The sequence below is a fragment of the Puma concolor genome, chromosome E2 (assembly GCF_028749965.1).
Source record: "Puma concolor isolate L17-30 chromosome E2, mPumCon1.1.hap2, whole genome shotgun sequence".
Taxonomy (NCBI): domain Eukaryota; kingdom Metazoa; phylum Chordata; class Mammalia; order Carnivora; family Felidae; genus Puma; species Puma concolor.
The window spans coordinates 2,794,816-2,818,073 of NC_141681.1; the positions used below are offsets into that span (position 1 = coordinate 2,794,816).

At 48.7% G+C, this 23,258-nt stretch overlaps 2 protein-coding genes across 6 annotated transcripts in view; one reads left to right on the forward strand and one right to left on the reverse strand.

Moving 5' to 3' along the window:
* ZCCHC14 (zinc finger CCHC-type containing 14) overlaps nucleotides 1–9,496 on the forward strand; it is a 61,198-nt gene extending 51,702 nt beyond the window's left edge. For 3 of the 5 annotated variants that reach the window (XM_086688732.1, XM_086688733.1, XM_086688735.1), the window contains 3 exons: nucleotides 436–576; nucleotides 661–2,139; nucleotides 2,756–9,496. In XM_086688732.1, the coding sequence (XP_086544858.1) occupies nucleotides 436–576; nucleotides 661–2,139; nucleotides 2,756–2,811 (1,676 nt within the window). In that variant the 3' untranslated portion in view covers nucleotides 2,812–9,496. The remainder of the gene's footprint in view (nucleotides 1–435; nucleotides 577–660; nucleotides 2,140–2,755) is intronic. The other 2 variants (XR_015244595.1, XM_086688734.1) reach the window with 2 other exon arrangements.
* On the reverse strand, nucleotides 8,482–21,315 carry MAP1LC3B (microtubule associated protein 1 light chain 3 beta). Its single transcript, XM_086688737.1, has 4 exons — nucleotides 21,128–21,315; nucleotides 14,621–14,676; nucleotides 10,929–11,035; nucleotides 8,482–10,291 (listed from the first exon to the last, which is right to left on the reverse strand). Exons 1-4 carry the CDS (start codon nucleotides 21,165–21,167, stop codon nucleotides 10,117–10,119), a joined length of 378 nt encoding a protein of 125 aa, XP_086544863.1. The 5' UTR covers nucleotides 21,168–21,315; the 3' UTR covers nucleotides 8,482–10,116.
* Between the last annotated feature and the right edge of the window lie 1,943 nt (nucleotides 21,316–23,258).

A 23,258-nucleotide genomic window follows, 5' to 3' on the forward strand; every position in this document is an offset into this window, starting at 1 on the left:
GGGCGGAGGACGCCTGTGGTGGCCGCCCCTCGTATGGACAGTAACAGCCAAGAAGAAAAACCTGCCTGTGTGGCTTTTAAGTGGTCATTTGACTACAAAGTTGTCACGTCCCTTGGTCTTGTAAAACAGGGTGTCGGGTGTCCCTCGGTGTTGTGGATCTCACTTAACGTAGCACCGTGGTGGCCGGGGGACCCTTCTCCCTTCTCAGGCGTTTGAGTAGGGAGGCACAGCGGCCCCCGGCCCCACGCACACATCTGTGAGTAACTCGCTGTGGGCCCTCGGCAGTCTGTGTTCTCCGAACGTCAGGGTCCTGTCTGAAGTGGGGTGATGGCACCCGCCTCACGGGGGCAGCGCGACGGGTGTGCCTCGAGTGGGGCGGGGAGGGTGTGATAGCCGCCGGCCGGCGCGACCCGTGTGGGCCCCCCTTTTCCGCAGCGCTGCGGGTGGAAGTGGAGCAGCCCCCTCACCAGACGGCCCGGGAAGGCAGCTCCTCCGAGTGCTCCAGCTCCTCGCCCAGCCCGATGGGGGTGCAGGCCCGGGAAGAGAGCTCGGACAGCGCCGAGGAGAACGACAGACGTAAGGACGCCCGGCGTGCCGAGCACTCTGCTGGCCCTGCGCTGGCCCGGGGCGGCGCGCTGACCGCTCTGTCCCCGTCTCTAGGTGTGGAGATTCACTTGGAGGGCTCGGACAAGGAGAAGCCCGTCATGCTCCTGAACCACTTCGCTTCAAGCTCTGCCAGGCCCACGGCCCAGGTTCTCCCCGTGCAGAACGAGGCGGGCTCCAGTCCATCGGGCCACCACGCCCTGCCCCCCCAGATGATGGCTGCGGCCTCACACCTGGCGCCCATCCGGATGCTGAATTCCGTGCACAAGTCGGAGAGGGGGGGCGCGGACATGAAGCTCCTCCCGCCTTCCGTGCACTCGCTGCTGTCTCTCGAAGAACGGAGTAAGCTCTCGGGACCAAGAGGCGGCATCAAAGTGGACAAGAACTTCGGCCACGCTGTGATCGACGCGGCCCCCACGCCCGGCCCCCAGCAGCCCCTGCAGGTCCTCTCCGCGCTTGCCGAGAGCAGCGCCGTGTCACCCACCGTCTCCTTTGGTCCCCGCGCCAAAGTCGTGCACACGTCCGCGCTGGACAGAGTCCTGAAGCCGGCCCCGCAGCCCGCCCCGGGCGGGGAGACCAGCACCGCTGCTGCGGGCACGTCCAGCACCGTCTTCCACGTGGCTCGGCCCCCCATCAAACTCCTGGTGTCTTCATCCGTCCCCGCGGATTCTGCCATTTCCGGGCAAACTCCCTGTTCTAATAACGTGCAAATAAGCGTGCCCCCTGCAATAATAAACCCCCGGACTGCCCTGTACACCGCCAACACCAAAGCTGCCTTCTCTGCGATGAGCAGTGTGCCCGTGGGGCCCCTGCAGGGCGGCTTCTGTGCGAACAGCAACACTGCCTCCTCCAGCAGCCACCCCTCCACGTCCTTCGCCAGCATGGCCACCGTGCCCAGCTGCCCGGCCCCCAGCTCCAGCCCCGCGCTCTCCTCGGCCCCCGAAAGCAGTTTCTACAGCGGCGGCGGCGGCTCCGGCTCCCCCGGGAACATTCCCGCCTCCGCCCAGAACCACCACCACCACCACCACCATCAGCAGCAGTCGGCGCCCCAGCAGCCCGCGCCCGCGCCACCCCCGGGCTGCGTCGTGTGCACTTCGTGCGGGTGCAGCGGCAGCTGTGGCTCCAGCGGCCTGACCGTCAGCTACGCCAACTACTTCCAGCACCCGTTCTCGGGGCCGTCCGTCTTCCCCTTCCCCTTCCTGCCCTTCAGCCCCGTGTGTGGCAGCGGCTACGTGGGCGCCCAGCAGTACGGCGGCGGCGCCTTCCCCGTGGTGCACTCGCCCTATGGCGGCGGCGTGCCCCCCGAGCCCGTGCTGGGCGGCCAGTCGGCCTTCGCCGTGCCGCCCGTGCAGAGCTTCATGGCGGGCGCGGCGGGCGTGTACCAGGCGCCGGGGCTGGTGGGCGGCGGCGGCGGCGGTGGCGGCGGCGGCGGCCCGGGCCATAAGAAGAGTGGCAACTTGTCGTGTTACAACTGCGGGGCCACGGGGCACCGCGCTCAGGACTGCAAGCAGCCGTCCATGGACTTCAATCGGCAAGGTAAAGGCGGGCGGCCACGGGGCGGACTGAGCCGCCCCCGAGGGCTTACTCCTTAGGGAATCTCGCAGGCTTGTTTTTGGAAGCGAACACTAATGTTTCAAATGCTCTTTGGAGAAGCATGGGATTCTCCATAGGCCGTGAAGCCCCTGGAAGGGTTACTTTGTCTTTGAGACTGTTGATTTCAGCCTGCTCCTTCTTCTAGAAGGGCCTAGCTGGCCAGGGACGGGTCGTCTGGCCCGGTGGGATTTCCTGCCATGCAGCGGAGGGGAGCACGGAGGGGGGGATTCAGGGTTGAGCTGATAACCGAGGGCGTGGCGTGTGAGTCTAGATGCTGCAGGTCCTAGGCCTGTGGTGCCGGTCAGGCCACCCCTGCCCCTGTCCCGGCTCCTGGTCAACAGAGGACTGGGCTGGTGACCAGCCAGGGGACCCCTGGTCTGCGCTGATGCACTCGTAGAGTCTAGTTTCGGGGGTGGGGAGAAGAGGTAGTCCAGGTATCCAGCACCGCATCTTGAGCAGTATCTCCAGAAAGAACTTTGGACAGCTTGATTGTTTGTGCTAACTGTGCAGTGATTCAAATTTGATCTCTTTCCCCCCCCCCCCCCCCCCCCACTTCTAGGTACTTTTAGGTTGAAATATGCCCCTCCAGCAGAAAGTCTGGACTCCACAGACTGATATTTTCCTCTGGCAACAGAACACTATTAAGCCATGGAGACATAAGGAAATTAAATACAAGACCGAGAAGTCTAGTTGCTGTTGAGCTTAATATTTTTAATCCAAAGGTGCTTTACTTTACTAGACTGGATAGAAAACCTAGTGTAGGAGTGCATCAAACTCAGTTTTATTGCCAAAATCCTAGATTGGAGCTTGACGTCAGGACTTGCCTGGTCGGCGCCTCCACCGTGGTCGCGATGCAGAGACCTCCGTCTCCCGAGGAGCATCGCCATCCTCGGTCCTTCCAGGCTCACATGTAATTCCAGGGCAGCTACGCAAGATCGGACTCGAGTACTGAGGGTCGGAGTTCCCTGCGTGGCGTTCCACCAGTCGGACTCTGGTCACCCCTGGGTGAGGGAAAATGTCGCCTCTGTTTTGTTCTGTTTTTGTTTTGTTCTGTTCCTTGAGTGGTTAGACACTAATCTCTCTGGGCTTTTTAAGGATTGCACTACAGAAGAATGTAAACTGATGCCAGTCTCTGCGGTTTTGGGAGACAGACTCCCTGAGACCAGTCAGTGCAAGACACTCGGAGAATCTGCGTTTAAGGAGTTGGCACCAGCAGGCCGCGTGACTTGGTACACGACAAAGATGTCAGCGTCTCCTTCCCTCCTTAAAACACTTGCAGCAGTTTCAGGTTTTTCTTTTCCTTTTTTTTTTTTTTTCTGCGAATACATTTAAACTACATTATTAAATAGAAATAGTTACTCGCAACAACTTAATATCTTAAGGGTCCAAGTCCCAGAGAATCCCTAGTTGTCAGAGCTTTGAGAATCCTTCCTCCCCAGCCCGTCAGTAGCGTGGAGTCTTGGTCGTCTCCCACCGCGACGGAGCTCTCGCAGGGACATGGTAACCGCCCGGCCTTCGTGGGCTGGCTCCGAGGGACGCTACGACACCCTTAGCAAAGTTGGCAAGTTCTTTTATGTCACACGGATCTCCCGAGGCCCCCAAGGCTGACTGCTAACGGATTCACACTGGAGACAGACATTTCAACAATGATACAGTCCTGTAACTTAGGAGCAAAAGATTCGAAACGTTCTCCTGTCCACTTCTTTTGTATTAGGCTGTGTATTAATGGTTAGTTCCGTGAGAAGTTACCTGGAAAACTACAATAGAAAGTGGTAAGACTCTGAAAGAGGCCGCACCAACAGGACAGAGCCACAAGATCTGCACAAGTGTGGCTTTATCCAACGTGGGAAAGAAATCCTCCCCACACAGCTCTCGGTGTCACCCCATTGCAATGAAAGTTGCTTGGTCTGAAATGTAGGGACTTAAATCTTCAAAGCTAAAGGGAGTTTTCTGCTCAAATAACAATATTACTTTAAACACTAAAGCCTTCCATATTAAAATACTGATTGGTTAGGCCTTGCCCAGGGATTTTGCAGTGGAGTATGTATTAAAAAAAAAAAAAAAAATCATAATACTCAGACCGTTCTTAAAATGGGACAATCAGCCTCATGCCGAATTGGTATAAATCAAAAGAATACCCTAGAATTTGAGGCACTGTGATGTGAGGCTTCAAATTTTATGATCCGTTTCCTGGCTGCAGAGAAACTAAAGCAGAGTTGTTACATTTTTTAATGAAAGGCTTTTAGTAGTTTTTTAGCGTTTTATTTTAGTAGAGTTTCATTTCTATGCAATGCAGAATGGACAGACCTCTGTACACGTCTCTCTTCCCAGTGCACAGTATTACGTACGGTTTTGAAGCAATGGTGATGCTTATGGCAACTTTTTTGGGGGAATGTGACATTGATCTCTTAATTGTAAACACTACAAAATGTCAAAATAACGAGAACTGACACAACTTTGCCTTAAAGAGTACGAGCCTGGAACTTGTCATATGATGTTAGAGGAAGACTTGGGAGTGTCCACTGATGTTTACGATTTTAATATTTCTGAAGGCCGTTATGGTGGCCTGGACATGTGCTGAAAGCCAAACTTTTAAATTTTTTGGTTTTTTAAAAAAAAAAAAAAAGAAATATTTTAAATAAATCCTATTTCAACACGGTGAAATTGTTGAAAACTGTCTCATAACAAGAGGAAAAAAAATCATATTTAGGGTTTTTGTTTTAGTGGTCAGTATTGGGGAATGAAAGTGTCTGTTGTTACCCTTAGGACTATTTTGATAAATATTAGAAGTTAGCGTTCCATGTAACAAGAAGTTGAAACAAGATCTTTGATTTGAAGTATGACATTCAAATTGAGGTAAATGAGTCCAGACATTGTGCGGCTGTGTTCCAGTCATCAAAGGTCTTAGAAAAATCCCCAGTTGTCTTTGGAAGTGCATGTGCGGTGTGATGTCTCCAGTGAGGCCATTCCAAGGTGAGAATTGTGAAACGTAAATGTGACATACACGGGACATAAAGCATTCAGCTGCCGATCTGTGCGATCTCTCCCCAAGTGAATTTCCATACTTGGACTTGGGAATGTTTGCTGGCAGTATTATCTCCGATGAATTTCTCTCCAAAAGCAACCAAAGTCGTTAAGCCTAAAGAGCGTTTTGCATTTCCTCAGATGTCCTCATCTTCTTAGAAACACAGATCCGACTGACCCTTTCAACTACGTAGTCATTTTCGTGAAACCATGGGCTCAGTTTCCAAATGCTGTAGCAACCAGGTAGGTGTGGCATGGCCACTTGGCTGTGTGTGGTCTATCGTATATCAAAGTTTCTCACCCCATTTTTTTGTCTTCAAGAATGGGGGAAGTGGAATGTACAGATTGAAGTAGAATACAGTGTCGAGGTAAAACAACTATTAAAATTTTTTTTTTAGCCAAACATCCAATTTTCTACCTTCTTTTCTAATTTTTATTTCAAAAGTACTGAAAATTGGAAAGTGTTTAAATGTTAAAACTCGTAATTGCTAAAGAGCACTGAGGAAATGGGAGCTAGCACTTACAATAAAGACAAAATTATTTTCTTCAAAGCAGGTACGTGATTGGGTATTTTGAAAAAAGCGACCAACCAGCATCATCTATAATCTCCAGAAGATCACAGGAGTCAGCTTGTGAATATGGTAGCTAGTAGGTTCGGTGTTTTAATTCACTATTTAGAAGTCACTGTAGCTAGTTTGCACTACGCTGTGTGTGGAGGTGCGGGGCGGCAGCTCAGCCCAGCGTCACACACGCGGCCCGGTGGGAGCACCGGCAGATCTGATCAATCGGGATCTGACCGAGAGGCTTGCTCTGGGCCCACTCCAGTGTCCCTGAAGAGCGCTCGCCCAGTGGAATCGGGTTGCACCCTCCTCACTCCTTGTCATTTTGTACTCTTCCTGCTTCTGTGGTGGGTTATTTGATGCCTTGCTAGTTTTACATACTGGTTACTGATGGCGTACGAGTTGAATCTTAAGGATGGTAAGGGAAGCCGTGTCTTTCCCAGAGGATGGGCCTGTGGAACCTGAGTGGGCGGACCTCCTTTCCACAGTGCAGACAACTCCCCAAAGAATGAGTCAGGTGACGTTTAAAACCATGGGTTCTGAAGAGGCTCAATTTGCAAAGTCCCGAGGTTCTGAATGAAAAAGCCTTTAATCAGTACTCTCGAAACCACACACTTGCTGGTTGAGGCCCAAGGTCGACTTTGCTACGCTGTTCCAGGTGGAGGGGAGCTCAGCGCGTCATCAGTGTCCTCAGTCAGTCCCGGGTATCGTAACAAGCCCCTCACACGCATTAAGTTCTCACATGCACAAGGATGAAGGCTTTGGTACCGAAACCGAAGACTTCGTGTACTCAAGAATCTTCACAGCTTATATTGGACAGATTTTCTTTTTAGGAATGAAGGAAAATTCTCCCATTTTTGAGCCATTCTTTTATGTCAATTCTACAAATTGCATGTAACTTTATAAATATTTTTAAAAGATATAGTTTTGTAAATATTTAATATTCTGCTAATTTGATTTTGAATTGTAAATGTTAAGTATTCTGTTTTTGAAGTTTTTATGTTTTATTATACTTTGTTAAAAAGGAAAAATTGTACATTTTTAGAATGTTTTTATGAGTAAATTTAATGTACTGAAAATAAAAATTAAAAAAAATGTTTCATTTTATTAGGACTTTGTTTCATAGAAAATGGAGCACACATCTTTTTGAATAAATCGAAATTCTTGATCTCCAAACTAGGGAGTCAAACCTTGCCTTCTCAATTTGACAAGAGATACGTGGCCTTAAATCCATTTAAAAAAATTTTTTTAAGTTTTTCTGTAAGTTTTGTAACGTTTATTCATTTCTGAGACAGAGACAGACCGTGAGTGGGCGAGGGACAGAGAGAAAGAGGGAGACACAGAATCCGAAGCAGGCTCCAGGCTCCCAGGCGGGGCTCGAACTCCCAAACCGTGAGATTGTGACCTGAGCCGGAGTCAGACGCCCAACCGGGCCACCCAGCTGCCCAAATCCATTTTCTAAAAACTGATTTTCTTTTTGAGAGAGAACTTGTGAACAGGGGAGAGGGTCAAGGGCAAAAGAATCCCAAGGAGGTTCCATGCTCAGCCTGGACCCCATTGTGGGGCTCAATCCGACCCTGGGATCATGACCCGAGCTGAAATCGAGAGTCAGACGCTCAACTGACTAAGCTACCCAGGTGCCCCTTAAGTCCATCGTCTATCATTTCCCACTTTTTAAAAACATCCTTGCCTTGAACAGAAAAGTTACTCTTGATTTGGGGTTTAAAGAGGTTCCATGAGAAATCAAGATTGGCAGGAACAGATAGATGTCAAGGATACTTGAGACTTTTGTAAACGTGTGATTTACACACGGCACGAACGTGTCCTGGCATTTAAAGCTCTGTCCTCTCTGGATTTGGGACAGTGGCGGTCTAGTCAGCACAAGCTGGCCCAGGACTGCACTGCCCCGAGCAGTGCCACACTCCCCAGCAGAGGTCCCCGGGGCCTCTTGGTCTCGTCGGGCCTGAGGCTGCCCAGAGAAAGGTGCGCACGTGGCTCGGGGCAGCAGGGCCTCCGTCAGGAGAGACCACTGGCCCATCCTTGTAGCTGGCGGCAGCCTCCCCGACTCGCTGTTCGGAAGAGAGAGGGGCCTCTGAAGGGGGATGCGCGCGCCTGAGCAGTACAATCGCAGAAGCAGAGCATTTCCTCAGCTCGCTCCCCGGGTTCTTCCACAAACCTCTGAGGTGCCTGCTTCCGACTGGGAATGGGTGGAGGTTTTCCAGGGCAGAGTGCTGGCCACTGCTTGGCTGCAGTCTGTACCACCTTTCCCTGATGAAGCACGAGGTGCCCGTAAACCACGAAATGTCTTCTCGACCAGGCAGCGCATACTCAACACCTTCTGTGGGGTACTTTTTCATTTAGAGTGGTAGGGTTCCAAGTGTTTATTCCCACAAAACACCCGGGTCCCACATCCATCCGTACACTTTGTGGCCGGTCTTTTAGTTCTCAGGAGACTCCTGTTTGGTAAAGACAAGACGAGCTGGCAGAACCTGGACTGAGGTGAGAAAGGTGCCTCGGACAAGGCACAGCCCTTCGGAGGCGGGCACCCCTCTGCCCACTCCCGGCCCCCCACCCCCCCCCCCCCCCGCAGCGAAACCAGCCTTGGTGCCGTTAGGAAGGAAATTCCCCGCCTGGCATGGGATAGCGCGGACGCTATACCACTGCAAGTATCGGATACCGATCCATTAAACTGAACTCGGCGACGGGTTTTAGTTGTGCCTTTATTCACCTTAGTTCATTAAAAATGTACTTGGCTTAGAGATCCTATAGTGACCACCCACTAATGTGGGGTAGAAGTCGCGCCCTTCCCACATGGTATTTTTTAAAAAGCTGAATTTCTTCTAGGAATCTTATCACACAGGAGTTACAAGAATGTCAGGTATAATGATGTGTACAATCTAAACAAGACAGGCTGATTAAGAATTTACATAATGTAAAAATACACATATTAAAAGTTAGCCACGTGGACAGATGCATGCAGTGGGAATGGTCGGAAGGCTGGGGAGTCAAGCGCCCATATGCAGCAATATTCCTCCCCCCCCCCCCCCCGCCCCCATTAATCAGTAACTTCCACTAACAGGTCCGGGTATTCCACACACGTCTAAATACACAAAGGTGAAACGTAACCTGCTTGTTACATGTACAGTCTAAAGTCGACTGTGATCTTTCTGTTACTCCCACAAAAATAGTAAATAGTACGCCCATGCAGGTAGGAGGAAGCATTGGTGGTTCTAGTTGAATTCGGAAAATGTTTAATTTTTGACATTAATATCCATGAAGAGTGTATGTCTCCTTTGTTACTGTTTTTTTCACAACTGACATGCACTTTGAGCAGAGGAACCAGGACGGTTCTGACCTACAGTGACAACTGAAATACTCTTAAAAATGTGGGAACTTTTTCATAACAGAGCCACACACAACATAAAACATGGATCATCTACAGCTTTAGGCTGAAAGGTAGAGGGAGTGCATCTGAATTTTAATGCTTTAGTTTCCACGTTCTGTAGTTTCTACCACTGACCCAAGGAACAAAACTGCTTGAACAGCTTGTTTCTCTACCAAAGCAGATGGCAGTTTGACCTCTCAGAGAATATGCAAACCAGAAGAAATGTCCCATTTTTCTTCCCTGGGCCCTTTGAGAAACTAGACCAAAATTTTAAATTATTCAAGGTTCTTATTGAGCAGTGGTGCTTTACTGTCTAGAGAAGCAAACGAAACCCCCCCCCCCCACCCAATGGCACTGCACAGGCATGGACTTGGGGCACACTACACTAGGAGTCGAGAACCTTGAGCAGCAGTTCAGAGTTTTCTTCTCCACCTCAATTTTTCCTGCTTTTTGCCCACTATTATGGCCAGTGTGGGCGGGCGGGAAGGGGGCTATGCTTGACAACTTATGCTTTCCAAGATCCTCTTAAAGAGAGTTCTCCAGTCGAGTGGAAACTCTTCTACAAAAAGTTGGCTGGTTCTGTGAACCTAGAAAAGAATTTCTCTCTGAATGCTTATGTTGCAAGTTCCTCATAGGGAAAGAGCATTAGAATAATGTGAAGGTCTATTTTATTGGCAACTTAGAATGCAAAGTATTTTATTTTTAAACTTCTAAATTTGAAAACAAAACAGCCTAGGTTAAATAATGGTTTTTCCAAAGCTGAATGTGCTCATGTGGAGCTCCATTTTTCTGCTTGTAGCACAAAACAACTTCCTACAACTCCTAGGCAGGAACACTACTGTTTTTGATGGTCTGTGATTGGATGAATGGATCAATCTCGGTTGGTAATATCCCTTTTTTTTCCTTGGTAAGGGCTTAAAAAAATTCTAGAACAGATGCATTTTTCTAGTCTTACACAGACACTTTGATTCCAAATGTCTCCTGAGAGGCATATACCATATACAGGAACCCGTCTTCGTCCTTCTCACGTTCATACACTTCAGAAATCGGCGTGGACACACTCACCATGCTGTGTCCATTGACTAACAGGAAGAACGCCTGATTAGCGTTGAGCTGTAAGCGCCTCCTATTGAAAGAAAAATAATGTGAAGAGATACTGAACACCAATACCCGGGATGTGTGAAAATCTCACCCACCCCCCCACTGACACACAAGTACAAAGATTTTGTACATGCTGCTTCTGGCAAAATAAAATGTATGCCTACTGATGATTACTCTCAAAGCTTCTCATAAAGTACAGGACATTTCCTAGGATTACACTGACAAAGGATATATTAGTGGTAATACTTGATAGATTATTCTTACTATATTCCTGAGGCCAGTCTTAAACTAGCATGCTCTCTGAAGAGCCATTAGTGTCTAGTATGAGAAATACTTCAAAATATAGTTTATATTACCATTGTACCAAGTCTGCATTCTTTTACTAATTTTGCTGTACAAAACTTGTAATTTTTCTGATCAAGAGACAACATCTATACGAGATGTTATGGTGAAAGAATCAGAAGGACAGCAGATCCAACGGAAGAGAGAAGAACTCAGAAAGGAAATGTCTTTAGGTTTTATTGAGCTTGTGGAGATCTTAATCAAAACTAAAGATAAAAGTTTGAAACAAAACACAACAACAACAACAAAACTAAAGATTTATCTAAGTCTGATAAAGAATGAAAAGCTACCCAAAGAAATAGAAAAAAGTGATTATATACCTAATGATCTTGATGAGCTCACTCATGTTGACGTGATCAGGTACAAGGAACTTGGTTTTGTCCAGTACAGGAAGTTGCTTCTCACCCTTGTATCGTTCTATGATCACCTAAAAAAATAGGCAGAAAAGAGATTTTGAGATCAGCTATGAAGAACAGACAAAATACCTCCTATGTTGTAACTGGCACATACCTAAACGGGGTCTGAAATAGAAAGGGCACATTTGTTAGTTTCCTCATAGTGCTCTTGTGAAGAGTGATCATTTATCAGCTTACACTCTGTCCCTTACAGAATATGGCACACACAAGACACAGTGGATGCCTCCAGGAGGTGAGCTATGTATTCTTTTTACTTGGAACCATGAAAATATACTAACTAGTCAGAAAAACAAAATACTAAGAACAGAGGCTAGGTGCCAGCTTAAAGTGTAAAGCTCTGAATGTGTCAATGATACCACCACCATTTCCTCTGAAATATGTAAGATCTTTTTTAATTAGATATACTTCTACAACAACTTTTTTAATGTTTTTATTTATTTTTGAGAGAGAGAGACAGAGAGAGAGAGAAAGAGAATGAACACAAGCAGGGGAGGGACAGAGAGAGAAACAGAATCTGAAGCAGGCTCCAGATTCCAAGCCATCTGCACAGAGCCTGACTCGGGGCACAAACTCATGAACTGTGAGATCATGACCTTAACCAAAGTCGGACATTTAACCAACTGAGCCACGCAGGGGCCCCGTACCTTTTTTCTTTTTATTTTGAGAGAGCTCTCATGAGCAGGGGAGGGGCAGACAGAGAGAATCCTAAGCAGGCCCCACATTGGGGGTCCACATGCACAACACAGGGCTCAATCCCAGGAACCATGAGATCACAACACAAGCTGAAATAGGAGTCAGACACTTAACTGACTGAGCCACCCAGGCGCCCCTGAAGTGTGGAAGTTTTTTGTTATGGTAATACACTCATGTTTTTTTCATAGTAGACCTGTTTCTCTACTTGACATGGAAAAAGTCTTAAGTAAATACCTGACAAGTAGAGACAATGATTCACTGGTTCTGGAAACACATTTTGTGCAGAAAGACTTGAAGATTCTTTCATATTGACAAAATATTCCCTATATTTCTTTAAAGAGTTAAAAAAAATTTTTTTAACGTTTGTTTTTGAAAGAGTGCGAGCAGGGGAGAGGCAAAGAGAGAGGGAGACATAGACTCTGAAACAGGCTCCAAGCTGTCAGCACAGAGCCCGACACGGGGTTTGAACCCATAAAAACTGTGAGGTCATGACCTGAGCTAAAGTTGGACACTTAACTGACTGAGCCACCCAGGTGCCCCTCTTTAATGAGTTTTAAAAGTCAAGAATCTTTGTGGGTTGGAGCCCCGCGTCAGGCTCTGTGCCGACAGCTCAGAGTCTGGAGCCTGCTTTGGATTCTGTCTCCCTCTCTCTCTGCCCCTCTCTGGCTAGTGCTCCATCTGTCTCAAAAATAAATTAAAAATGTTAAAAAAAAAAATTTAAAAAGTCAATAGTTTTACATCATGAACTGAAATAAATCCATCAGCTCCTTGCCATACTTCCTTTCCATAGAGGAAAAACAGTTTTTCCCCTAGTTCTACGCCACTACAAAAGCAAAACAGCCATACCCTGCCACAACAAGAAGCTGAGAGACAGGAATGGGAATCTTTACATAATGTTTCTTCAGAAAAGGGGAAGAGACTTGTGTGTATATGGCTCTGCTGTAAGGGAGCCCACGTGAGGTTCTGTGTAAGGCCAAATCAAACTGTTATCACCTTCCTTGATAAGATCTAGAACTTTTATCCACAGGGTGTGTTCACAACATTATCCACAGGAAAGAATCAGTAGATAGAGTACACTTGCCTGGGTTTGACTAGTAGCAGAGATCAGAAGCAAGGCAGAAATCTTAAATTCCTGGTCCATGAAGAGGCAGAAGCACCGGAGGAAAAACTTAAGACCTTAGAACCCTTCCCTTAAAGGAGGACACAGCAGCTGCCTGGGGACACAGGACAGGATGGCCTTGGGCACCTCCTGCTCTCTCTCAGGTGCTCAGGCTGCTCTGCGGGGAGAGGAGCTATTCGAGCTGCTCCTGACTCGCCCGCACTGGCCATCCCCACGAGAACCATCACCTACAAATGACTGGTTTCCTTGTCCCTTCTTTTTCCTTTTTCCTGTACCCTTCTAATCTGGGAGAGAAGGTGTGTGAGTCATGGGGTAAGGCGTCTGGCTGCATCTGAGGAGTGCCCTCCTGAGTGCTGCACTTAGGCGGCCACTGTGGGCAGAAGCGTGGAGGACACAGCCGCCCTCAAGGAGTGGAGACCAGACTGCCAGTGGAGCTGCTTCTGCCTTCGGTCCTTCCATCTGATTCTCAACAAGCAGTGCCTGTGACAGTGGTTCTCAGACTTGTTCAGGGGATCACAAGCACGAACGGGGAAATATAAGTACACGATTTCTGCAAAAACCCAGAAAGGACTGCTAACATATGCAGATATCTGCGTTTCAAAAGGAGGCTGTGGACCAAACCCTGGCAGACTACTGGGCTGTTTGTTTCCAACAGCTAGCACCTGCTAGCAGATAAAACAGCAGGTATTCAAAGTGAAGATAACCTTACAGTTAAAGAAATCCCCCAGGCCACATGTTGACCAAGTACCAGGACAGACTGAAATTTCTAAGCAGGCCAAGGAAAGACTGTTCTTTACTGTAGGACCCCACAGTTGGGAAACTGCTGGGCAGACCCGTCTTCTCTTTTCTGTGTACCTTACAGCCCCAACTCCCTGGATCTTTTCTCTCCCCTCAGTTTGGCATGAGATCACATGTCACAAAGCCAAACACGAAAGCTGCCAAAGAGCTTTTAACAGTGGAGTTTCTCAGGGGTCTACAGAATTTGTAGGAGGTGACAACCACGTACACAGAATTACGCAAATCTTTCCAACAACTACACGGGATGGGATTCTCTGCCCATTTTACAGATAAAGATGTAGCAGCACCTTTCAGAATTTTAGTAACTAGCTCAAAATCACTTAGTAACCTTGAACCTAAGGCCTGAACTCAGCCTCTGTCTGAAACCAGGAGTTCCTCTTACCCACTAGACCTTGTGCCTCAGGCAGAAACCTTTTCTAGGGTCTGCCAGCAAAGGATTTGGGGCAGAGGATGTGGGTTCCTGGGCACACCAAAAAGCATCTGAGGCACCTACACGTGACAAGAAAGAGCAGTGTTTTTCCTCCATTTCCTGCGAAGAAGCCAAATACAAGAGACTTCTCTGGGGCGTCAAAAGACATCCTGGAATGTGCAGTCACGTTTAAATCCTGAGGACTACTGATTTTCCAACTGCAGTACTCAGCTTCCTTTAGCAGACAGTGGATACTTCCTTCCACTCATAAAAGACTACCAGTTCTAGCCCCTCTATTCATTTCCCCCAAATAAATATATTTGACTTGTGAAGTGTGTAACATTAAGGTAGCAAACTCAGACTCAGGAGGAAACAATGGGGTTAGATGAAAAAACTGTGTATTAAGTGATCTCAATTCTAGGTCATGAAGCTGACACTGGGGGCTATTGGTCAGGATTTTTGTAGAAACCCCTGTCACATGGTTGCACACGGCAGTGTTGTACCAAAGTACTTAAGCAGTGCTCCCGTCTGCATACATTATTAATGACTGAAACACAGATGCTGGAGACTACCTACTGGGATTTTCGTAGGATGCTGCTCTCGGATAAGTCGGACATCTTCTACTCTTTGTTCTGCAATGAAAGGAAAAGACACAGGCATTATTAAGGGTGACAATGCAGCTTCTTTCCTGCATTTTCACTGGTGGTTTCCATATGTGAATTCACCTATCCCTAGCTGTGGCAGAGTAGAGCAGTAAGGGTATCTTTCCTGGAACTCAGAAGAACCAAACACTGGCATTTCATATCTGGTAAACTGACATGTAAGGCCAAATGCAACTTCCATGTAAACCAACATGCAATTACATGGCTATAGCAGGTGGAATAGCCTAAGACCAAGAGTACAGAATTCCTAGTTTCAAGGGTTTGGGACCCCAGGCTCAGTCAAATACAATCAGCAGACTGACTGCACGGTATTACCAATCTTTCCTCCAAGGACTCCCACCACCTGTCAATTTTTGTGCATTTTCCATTGTTTAAGTTGGTACAGAAATCCATGATCAACCATAGGCGCTCCAATACAATTTTCCCTTATCACTTCCTGCTTTTCAATGATATAGTCCTTAAAAGGAAAGAAAATGCCCAAAATAGATATGGGTAAAAGGAATTTCCTATTTGACTTTTAAACAGTTTCACTCAGTGCCCACCCCTCCCTTTACCTAAAAGTTTAAAGCACAAAGTCTACTGTTGAATACTAGTTTTTTGACAACCTCTATTCTCCCCCTTAATATAATCACTTATGTAAATGATCGATCATGGGCTTCCTGAGAAATCCTGGTGACTTTGAAAAAAAGATGCTATGACCTATATAAATGTATATACTACTATTACCAACTTTTTTTTGAATTTCAAAAAAATTTACTAAAATGACTGAAATAATTTCCATTTTCAAATTATGAACGTTTAGGTTCTATTTCTATTTTCCCACCCAAAATTTCTAAAACAGCTTCTAAGATAAATCACTTAATATAAACACGTCTACTATAGGGGCGCCTGGGTGGCTCAGTTGGTTAAGCGGCCGACTTCAGCTCAGGTCATGATCTCGCGGTCCGTGAGTTTGAGCCCCGCGTCGGGCTCTGTGCTGACAGCTCAGAGCCTGGAGCCTGTTTCAGATTCTGTGTCTCCCTCTCTCTGACCCCCCCCCCCCCCCCCCGTTCATGCTCTGTCTCTCTCTGTCTCAAAAATAAATAAATGTTAAAAAAAATTTTTTTTTTAAATAAACACGTCTACTATAAAGACTGCAAATTTAGTGCTTTGTCACTTACATATAACACCCAGTGCTCACCCCAAGTACCCTCCTTAATGCCCATCACCCATTTAGCCCAACCCTGACCTGACACCCCTCTAGCAACCCTCATTTTGTTTTCTGTATTTAAATCTCTTATGATTTGCCTGTTTATCTTATTCATCCATCCCTTCCTCTATGTTAACCTGTTTTGTTTCTTAGGTACTATTAATAGTAAGCTTAACCTAGTGGTTCCCATCTATAATATTCTGACTGACGTATCTGGTCCAAAACCCTTGGAATTTTCTAAACAAGAATAGTGATATTGATAAGGGCATCTTTTGTTTCTCCATAACAAACTCCAAACAACCATGTCTGAGGTTTGTGTTAATGTGGTGATTTTTGGAAAGCTCCTAAGGATGGGAGACTGGCTGCCAGGGGAAAGAACAGTGACTTGAGGTTTGAAACTTTCAGACCTACCCCAACAACCAGGGAGGGGAAAGGTATTCGGAGGATGAACTAATCATTAATGGCCAATGATTTAACCAGTCAGGCCCATGTAATTAAATCTCCGTAAATACCCAAAAGGATGGGGCTCAGAACTTCTGGGTGCTGGGAGAATACCAAACTCCCCAGGGGCAAAAGCTCCTGCACTCAGGACTCTTCCAGAACTCACCCTAGTACTTTTCATGAGGCTGTTCTTTTGTGTACTTTAATATCCTTTGTAATAATCCAGTAATCTAGTAAATAAACAGCTTTCCTGCAAGCCACTCCAGCAATTTAATTAAACACGGTTGGTGGGGGGCGGTTATGGGAACCTCTGATTTCCAGCCAGTGGTCAGAAGCACAGATTAACAAGCTGCACTTGGAATTAGTGTTTGGGCGTGGTGGGGAGGGGCAATATTTTGGGACTTAACTCTTATCAACTTGTTGGATCTGAAGCTATCACCAGGTAAAGAGTTAGTACTGAGGTAAACTGTAGGACAGCCACCCATCAGTTGAGCATCCGACTGGCGATCTTGAGTTCAAACCCCACACTGGGTATAGGGTTCCTTGGGTGCCTCAGTTGGTTGAGTACTATTCTTGATCTCTGCTCAGGTCATGATCTCGTGGTTTGTGAAATCGAGCCCTGACTGAGCCCTGTGCTGACGGCGTGGAGCCTGCTTGGGATTCTCTCCCTCCCCCTTCTCCCTGCCCCTCCTCCCCTGCTCATGTTCTCTCTCTCTCAAAATAAATAAACTTAAAAAAAGAAAGAAACCCACTTTGTGTATAGAGATGACTGTAAAACAATTTTTTTTTTTTAAATTTTAGGACGGCCAGCTGAATTCAGTTCGATGTGTGGAAAAGCCACACCTCCAGGGTCCAAAGTGAAGCAGTGATTAGAATAGTGAGAGTAGAGGAGACACAGGAGGAGGATTTTCTCCCTGGCATCATCTTTTAAATCCTTCTCTATTTCTGATTCCCCTTCAATGCCTCTCTCAGCTTCGAGCCCTATCCCTGTCTGTCTTACCCCAGGAAAAGGTGCTCTACCATATAGACTTAGCCATCAACCCTCTTCACGACAAAAACCTCCATTCTGTCAGAGAAGATTCTTCCAGAGGTTAGAGGAAATCACAATTAATTCACTCTAGCAAATGAATGATAATTCTTTAATTTACCTTGGAATATGTTTCACATTTAAAGACTTATCCTAATACATGTAAAAGTTTAATTGGAAACATTCAGACAGAAGGGGGAGATTTTTTTTTTTAATACAAGGAAACAGGTTTGTTTTGGCAAGTGGAAAAGGAAAAAAATACAATAAAAATAGGCTCTAAATATGAGACTTTAAAGTCAGAAATCAGAATTTTTATACTGTAGTATCAAAAGTTTCTTTATCTTGATTTAGCCCCAAAATATGGCCCAAATGACAAAAATGATTCTTTTTACTAAAGGTGGGAAAAATCAAAGTATGAAGGTGAAGGACTTCCTTAAGGTGAAAACACTTAGTACTGGGGAACTGGGGGGCTCAGGTGGTTAAGCTCCCAACTCTTGGTGTCGGCTCAGGTCATGATCTCACGGTTTGTGAGCTTGAGCCCCCCATCGCGCTCCACGCTAACAATGTGAAGCCTGCTTGGGATTCTCTCTCAAAAATAAACTTAAAAAAAGAAAAAGAAAACACATAGTGTTAAAGTCTCCTAGAAGTGTCTTAAGCAGTTGCAGTGAAAACGCAGGTGTGAGCTGGAGTAACGCAGCAAATATGGTACATGCCTGTGCCTCACTCTTTTAAGTGGACAGCTATTTTCAGAGACTAACAGATTTAACAAAAACATTACCAACACCACAGATAAAGGCACATATGAGCAATTCTTTTACTCAAGTATTTTTTTAATGTTGTAGTGATCTGTTTATCATTTGTCTTCAACAGAGTGCCCCCAGCAGTCAGGGACCTGCCTCTAGTCATCTCTGTATTCCCCCAGGGCTCAGGCTTGTACACAGAAAATGATAAACAAATTTAATAAACAAATTTAATAAACAAATTAAAGTTGTAAAATGGAAATAAATACTACTCCAAATGCATATCCAAATACTTCCCCAGATTCCTTTCCTCCTGTTTCTAAGACCCTTATAAGCCTTGCAAACAAACAAAAACGGAGAATAGGAGTCTAAAGTGTCTTAGTTTACCAATGTATTTGCAAAGTTGCTTTGAGACTACTGAAGGAATTTGAAATAAAACTATTTCATTGAGTGAAATGGAAGCATAATAAATATTGTCCCCAATCTGTCTATAAATCGTAAGTGTGATAGATATTCAATCCCTCAACGACTGGTACATCTTCAGTTCATGGAGTGCTACCTGCGTTTTGCCATATACCTTGCTCTACAGGTCCGCCTTTTAGAGTAGTTATTCTAGACCAACACATACACGTCCCCTGAGACATGCAAACTTTTCTGCTATTAACGGAGAAGCTTAAGCCTGCTCACCGCTAAATCGCAGAACAGTATCATCAAATAAACTGGGGCAACCCCAGGGGCTAAAGCAAAACTTTTACATCTGAGAAGACCAAATCCAGAATTTTTTGCTCAAATACAATTCTGGAAGCTCACGTTTCCACCTATGTGCAAAGGCACCCTATGCCTTTCGACTCCGTGTTGGCCCATCTCCTGTACTGGAAACCACGGCGGCCTCCGGGAGGATGGAAAACACAGGGCGGAAGACAGAGTGCAAGTCCAGACGCTGCCACTAGGTGGATCACTATCGTCACCTCTGTGGGCCCCACCCAGTTTCTTCAGCTACAAAAGGAAGGGGTTGTTCTGGATGAACCTGAGGGTCCACTTCAACCCTCTGCATCCTGGTAGAAGGCATCAGCGGCGCTCTATTCAGTTCTGAATTAGCCTGAACTCACTCCCGTGGAAAGAGAGAACTGCTCGAGCTCGCTGGGGCTGGTCTGAGTGCGTGAAGAGGTTCTCACCGAAGAATTAACGTCTCTCATTTACTGGGCTACGAATCAAGTGAAAATTGTCAGCCCCGGAGCCAGGAAAGGCAGTAGCCGCTAAATGGCACTCGATATTTTTCTGCGAAAATGACTATTAAAGGGATCTTTTAAAAAGGGCCCAGATTCCAGGTGAATTCCCTCTAATTCATCAGAACACATTAATCTCAACTTTCCTTACTCTTACCACCTACTCTTGTTCAGATTTTTCTAGAGTAACCTAAAAATACTCGAAGCAAAAGGAAAGTAACTATAGTTTCAGCTATGGGAAAATAAGCATCTTTCCCACACCAATGTCCCCAGTTAACTTTTTTTCTTTTTGAAGCCAGCTCTATGCCCAGCGTGGGGGGGGGGGTTGAACCTACGACCCCAAGATCAAGACCCACACCGCTCTATCCACTGCGCCGGCCAGACACCACCCCCCACCCTCCGTTAGCTTCAAAATAAATGCAAGACTCGGTGTGGACAGAAGCCCGATACCAGAGGGAATCTGCTTCCAACGCTGCTCTCGGGGCTGCAGAAGAGCTCGCGAAGGTCGTGAGCGAGAAAATCCCCGCCGGGAAAGGCACGTCTAAGTCCTGCTAACGGACACGCCGCCGCCTCTGCAGACGGAGCCACGGCCTGGCGAGCGCTTCCCCGAGCGCGGAGCGCGGCTTCGCAGGGGCAGGAGCTCACGACTGTCCGTAACGACAGCCACAGACCCAGGCGCGCCGCTCGCCTCCCGGAGAGCTGCGGGCCCTCTACGGAGGGCAGACCCTGCGGAGGAGGCCCGCGGGGCACACGCACGAGCCCCGCCGCGGCCCCCTCTGCCCGCACGGCCGCGGCCGCTGCCAACAGCCCCACGAACACACGGCCGGGGGGGGCCCACGTGGTCCGCGCGGGACGTGCTGGCCTCGGGGAGCACCCGTCGGTTCTGCGTCCCCATTGCCGCGGGGGCGCGAGCCGCTGGCCCCCTCTCCCGCCGCGAACGGGGTCAGAACGCGCCGCCACGCCCGGTCTCCGCCGCCCGCCTCCGGGGCCCTCCGCGGCCCACAGCCCCTCCGTCGAGGGAGACCCGACGTTTGTGAGCGACCACGTGTGATCCGGCCTCACCTGGACGAGATTCACTCGCACGCTAATGCCACCCCTTCAAAGGACCTGTCGCAGACGGGCCTCCGAGCCGGCCGCCCCCGCGGGCATGACACTTCACACTCGGGGCGGCGACCCCTCCCCTCCACCCCCCCCCCCCCGCCCCCCGCCCCGCACCAGAGGGCTGCTGCACAGCGGTGCCCGCGGCCGGGCCGCCGCCGCCGCGAAGGGCCAAGAGGTGATTCAGCAGCTCCGCGCCGGCGCGTCCCGCCCGGTGTCCCTCCCCCCAGCCCCCGGCCGGCCCCGACGCCCCCCGGCCCCCGGCCCTCCTCGGCCTTCCCTCGGCCCCTCCGCCAGCTCCCGCCTCGGCCGCCGCCGACTCTGGCCGCCCGGGGTCCCCGCCTCAGCCCCTTGGCGGGCCCGGGCCCCCTCGGCCCGACGTCAGCCCCCGGGCCCCGGCCCTCCGTCGGCCCTCCAGGCCCCGTCCCCCTCAGTTCTCCAGGTCCCGACGCCTCTCAGGCCCCGGCCCTCCTCGGCCTCCCTCAGACCTGCATCAGCCCCCGACCCTCCGTCGGCCCTCCTGGGTCCGACCCCCTCAGCCCCCGAGCCCCGGCCCCGCTGTCAGCCCCCGGGCACCGGCCCGGACCCCCCTCACCCCCCGGCCCTCCGTCAGCCCCCGCCGCCGACTCTGGCCGCCCTGGGTCCCCACGCTCCCCGTCTCAGCCCCTCCGCGGGCCCGGCCCCCCGCCGCGGCACCCACCGAAGGTGCGGCGCTGCTTGAAGGTCTTCTCCGACGGCATGGCGCGGGAGGCGAGGCGGAGGGTCCCGGCTGTTCCAGACGGCGGCGGCGGCGGAGACTCCGACTCTGGCGACAGCGACTTCCCTTGTGTCTCTTCAGGCCGCAGCCGCGTCAGGTGACCGGTGCGGCGTCCCAGGGGGCGGGGCCAGGGCCGGCCGCCGTAGCCGCCATGGCGGGCGTGGCGGAAGCGGGGCCGCGCGCGCAGCGGAAAGCCCTCCGTGCGCAGGCGCGCGTGCCGGGCGGGTGTGGAGGTCCGGGCGCGCTCGCGGGAGGGGGCGCGCGTCTTGGCCCCGTAGCCCCCGCGTCAGAGCGTCTCCCGCGCCGAAGTCCCGCGGGGCCCAGCTTCTCCGACTGAGCCCGCCTCGCTTGGTGCCGCGTCTCTGACAAAGTTCTGACCCGAAAATGCAGTCGCTCCGTGCACCCGCCGCTGCGCCACGGGTCTGGGGTCCAGATCAGGCACCTGTCGGTGTCGAGCGCTTAGGGAACTGGCCCCGGGGAGGAAGGGCCCTCCGCGCCGCTGCGCGCCCCCGCGAGCCCGGGAGCCCTGTGTGAACGCGCAGAGGCCGCTGAGGGCGCCGGGCGCGGGGTGAGGGCCTGCGGGGCGCGGGTTGCCCGCGCGTGCCCACGCCTGCGGGACGTGCACGGGTGCGCACAGCGCTGCAGTCGGCATCTCGTACTTTGAACGCTTCCCGCATCTCCGGGCTTCTCTCCTGTTTGAGTTTGGGGAAGCCTTTCTTAAGTGCGCGCTTGGTGGAGTGGACTGTGCTACATGCGTTACTATGCAAACGCATAAAACCTACTAAAATCTGTTCCTCGATGTGGTCTTAATATAGCTGGGATTGCTTTCCTTTCAGAAAAGCCAAACATGGCGCAGATCCTTGTGTAGTTCTTTCCCAAGCCCAGGACAACGATGTTAGTTGTAGCTCTTCATTCCCGCTGCTGTTTACTAGACAACAGGGCATTGGTGCATGCGTCGCTTTCTGCCCCAGGTTTTTTCTCCTTTGTCACAGTCCTTTACCTTGAAAAACCTCTGAATAAACACCACTTAAACATTCTATCTGGTTTCCAAAGTTCCAAAGGAAGGCTTCAAGCTCCAAGTGTACTATCTTGGCTGCTTTGTATTTATTCTGTGAAAAATGGAGAAAGAAATCCAGTAAGTGTTTGTTATGTACCTACCTACTGTCAAAAGCGTAGTGATGGGGGTTGAAGTCTTAAAAGAGTGTGTGGACTGTATGCTGCTTTTCTTGAATGTTTTTTCTTTTTTTTTTTTTTTTTTTTTAAATATTGACTGGTGAGTTGCTTTCTTGGCTTAATTGCTATTTTGTAAGAAATGGACTTTTTGTTCTCTTGCTGGACAACTGTTCCCAAATGCAAGAGGGAAAAAAAAATCAATATCTGGCATATGGAGGTGGGGGAAGGGAAGGAGAGTTTCATATTTCCCTAGTCCCTTAGGCATCCATAAAGCTTTACCAAATTACCCCAGGCCTTGAGTTTGCAGCCACGGGGATAGACTTCAAGGGCCCAGCTACTGATGCTTCAGGATCACTCTGTGATTTTCAAGTACTGAAGTCCACATTTACAGTGACTGCTTAAGTCCTCCCTAACCTTGAATTCCTACTGGCAGCTAAAACCACATCTCGCTACGTGTGCCTCAGAAAATCATCCATGGCAGTGGGCACGGAAAGGTGTCTCCTAAGCATCGTCTCCATGTAAGAATACCATATTCATATAATTAATATTAAATCATATATAAAATTTACTGATTTATTTTAACATACAGATAATGTAACCTCGTGTAACTTTAGAAAACAAGTGTGCTTGAGTATATGTGAAAAATTTCATGGGCCCTCAGATTGCACTTTAAAAGTTTGATGTGGTGACCAATTTTCCGAGTGGTAAGTTAATATTCATGAATTATATTATGCTAGTTAATATAATCAGAGTATGATTTGTTTTTAAAAGAATAATATAAATATTACCGTTTCTTAAGATAATCCAAATAAAGTGGAAAAACTAGAACACATGTTTCATTTAAATTTATTCAGTGCTTTCTCCAGGAATCTCATGGTGCTTTTAAATTATAGAATTATTC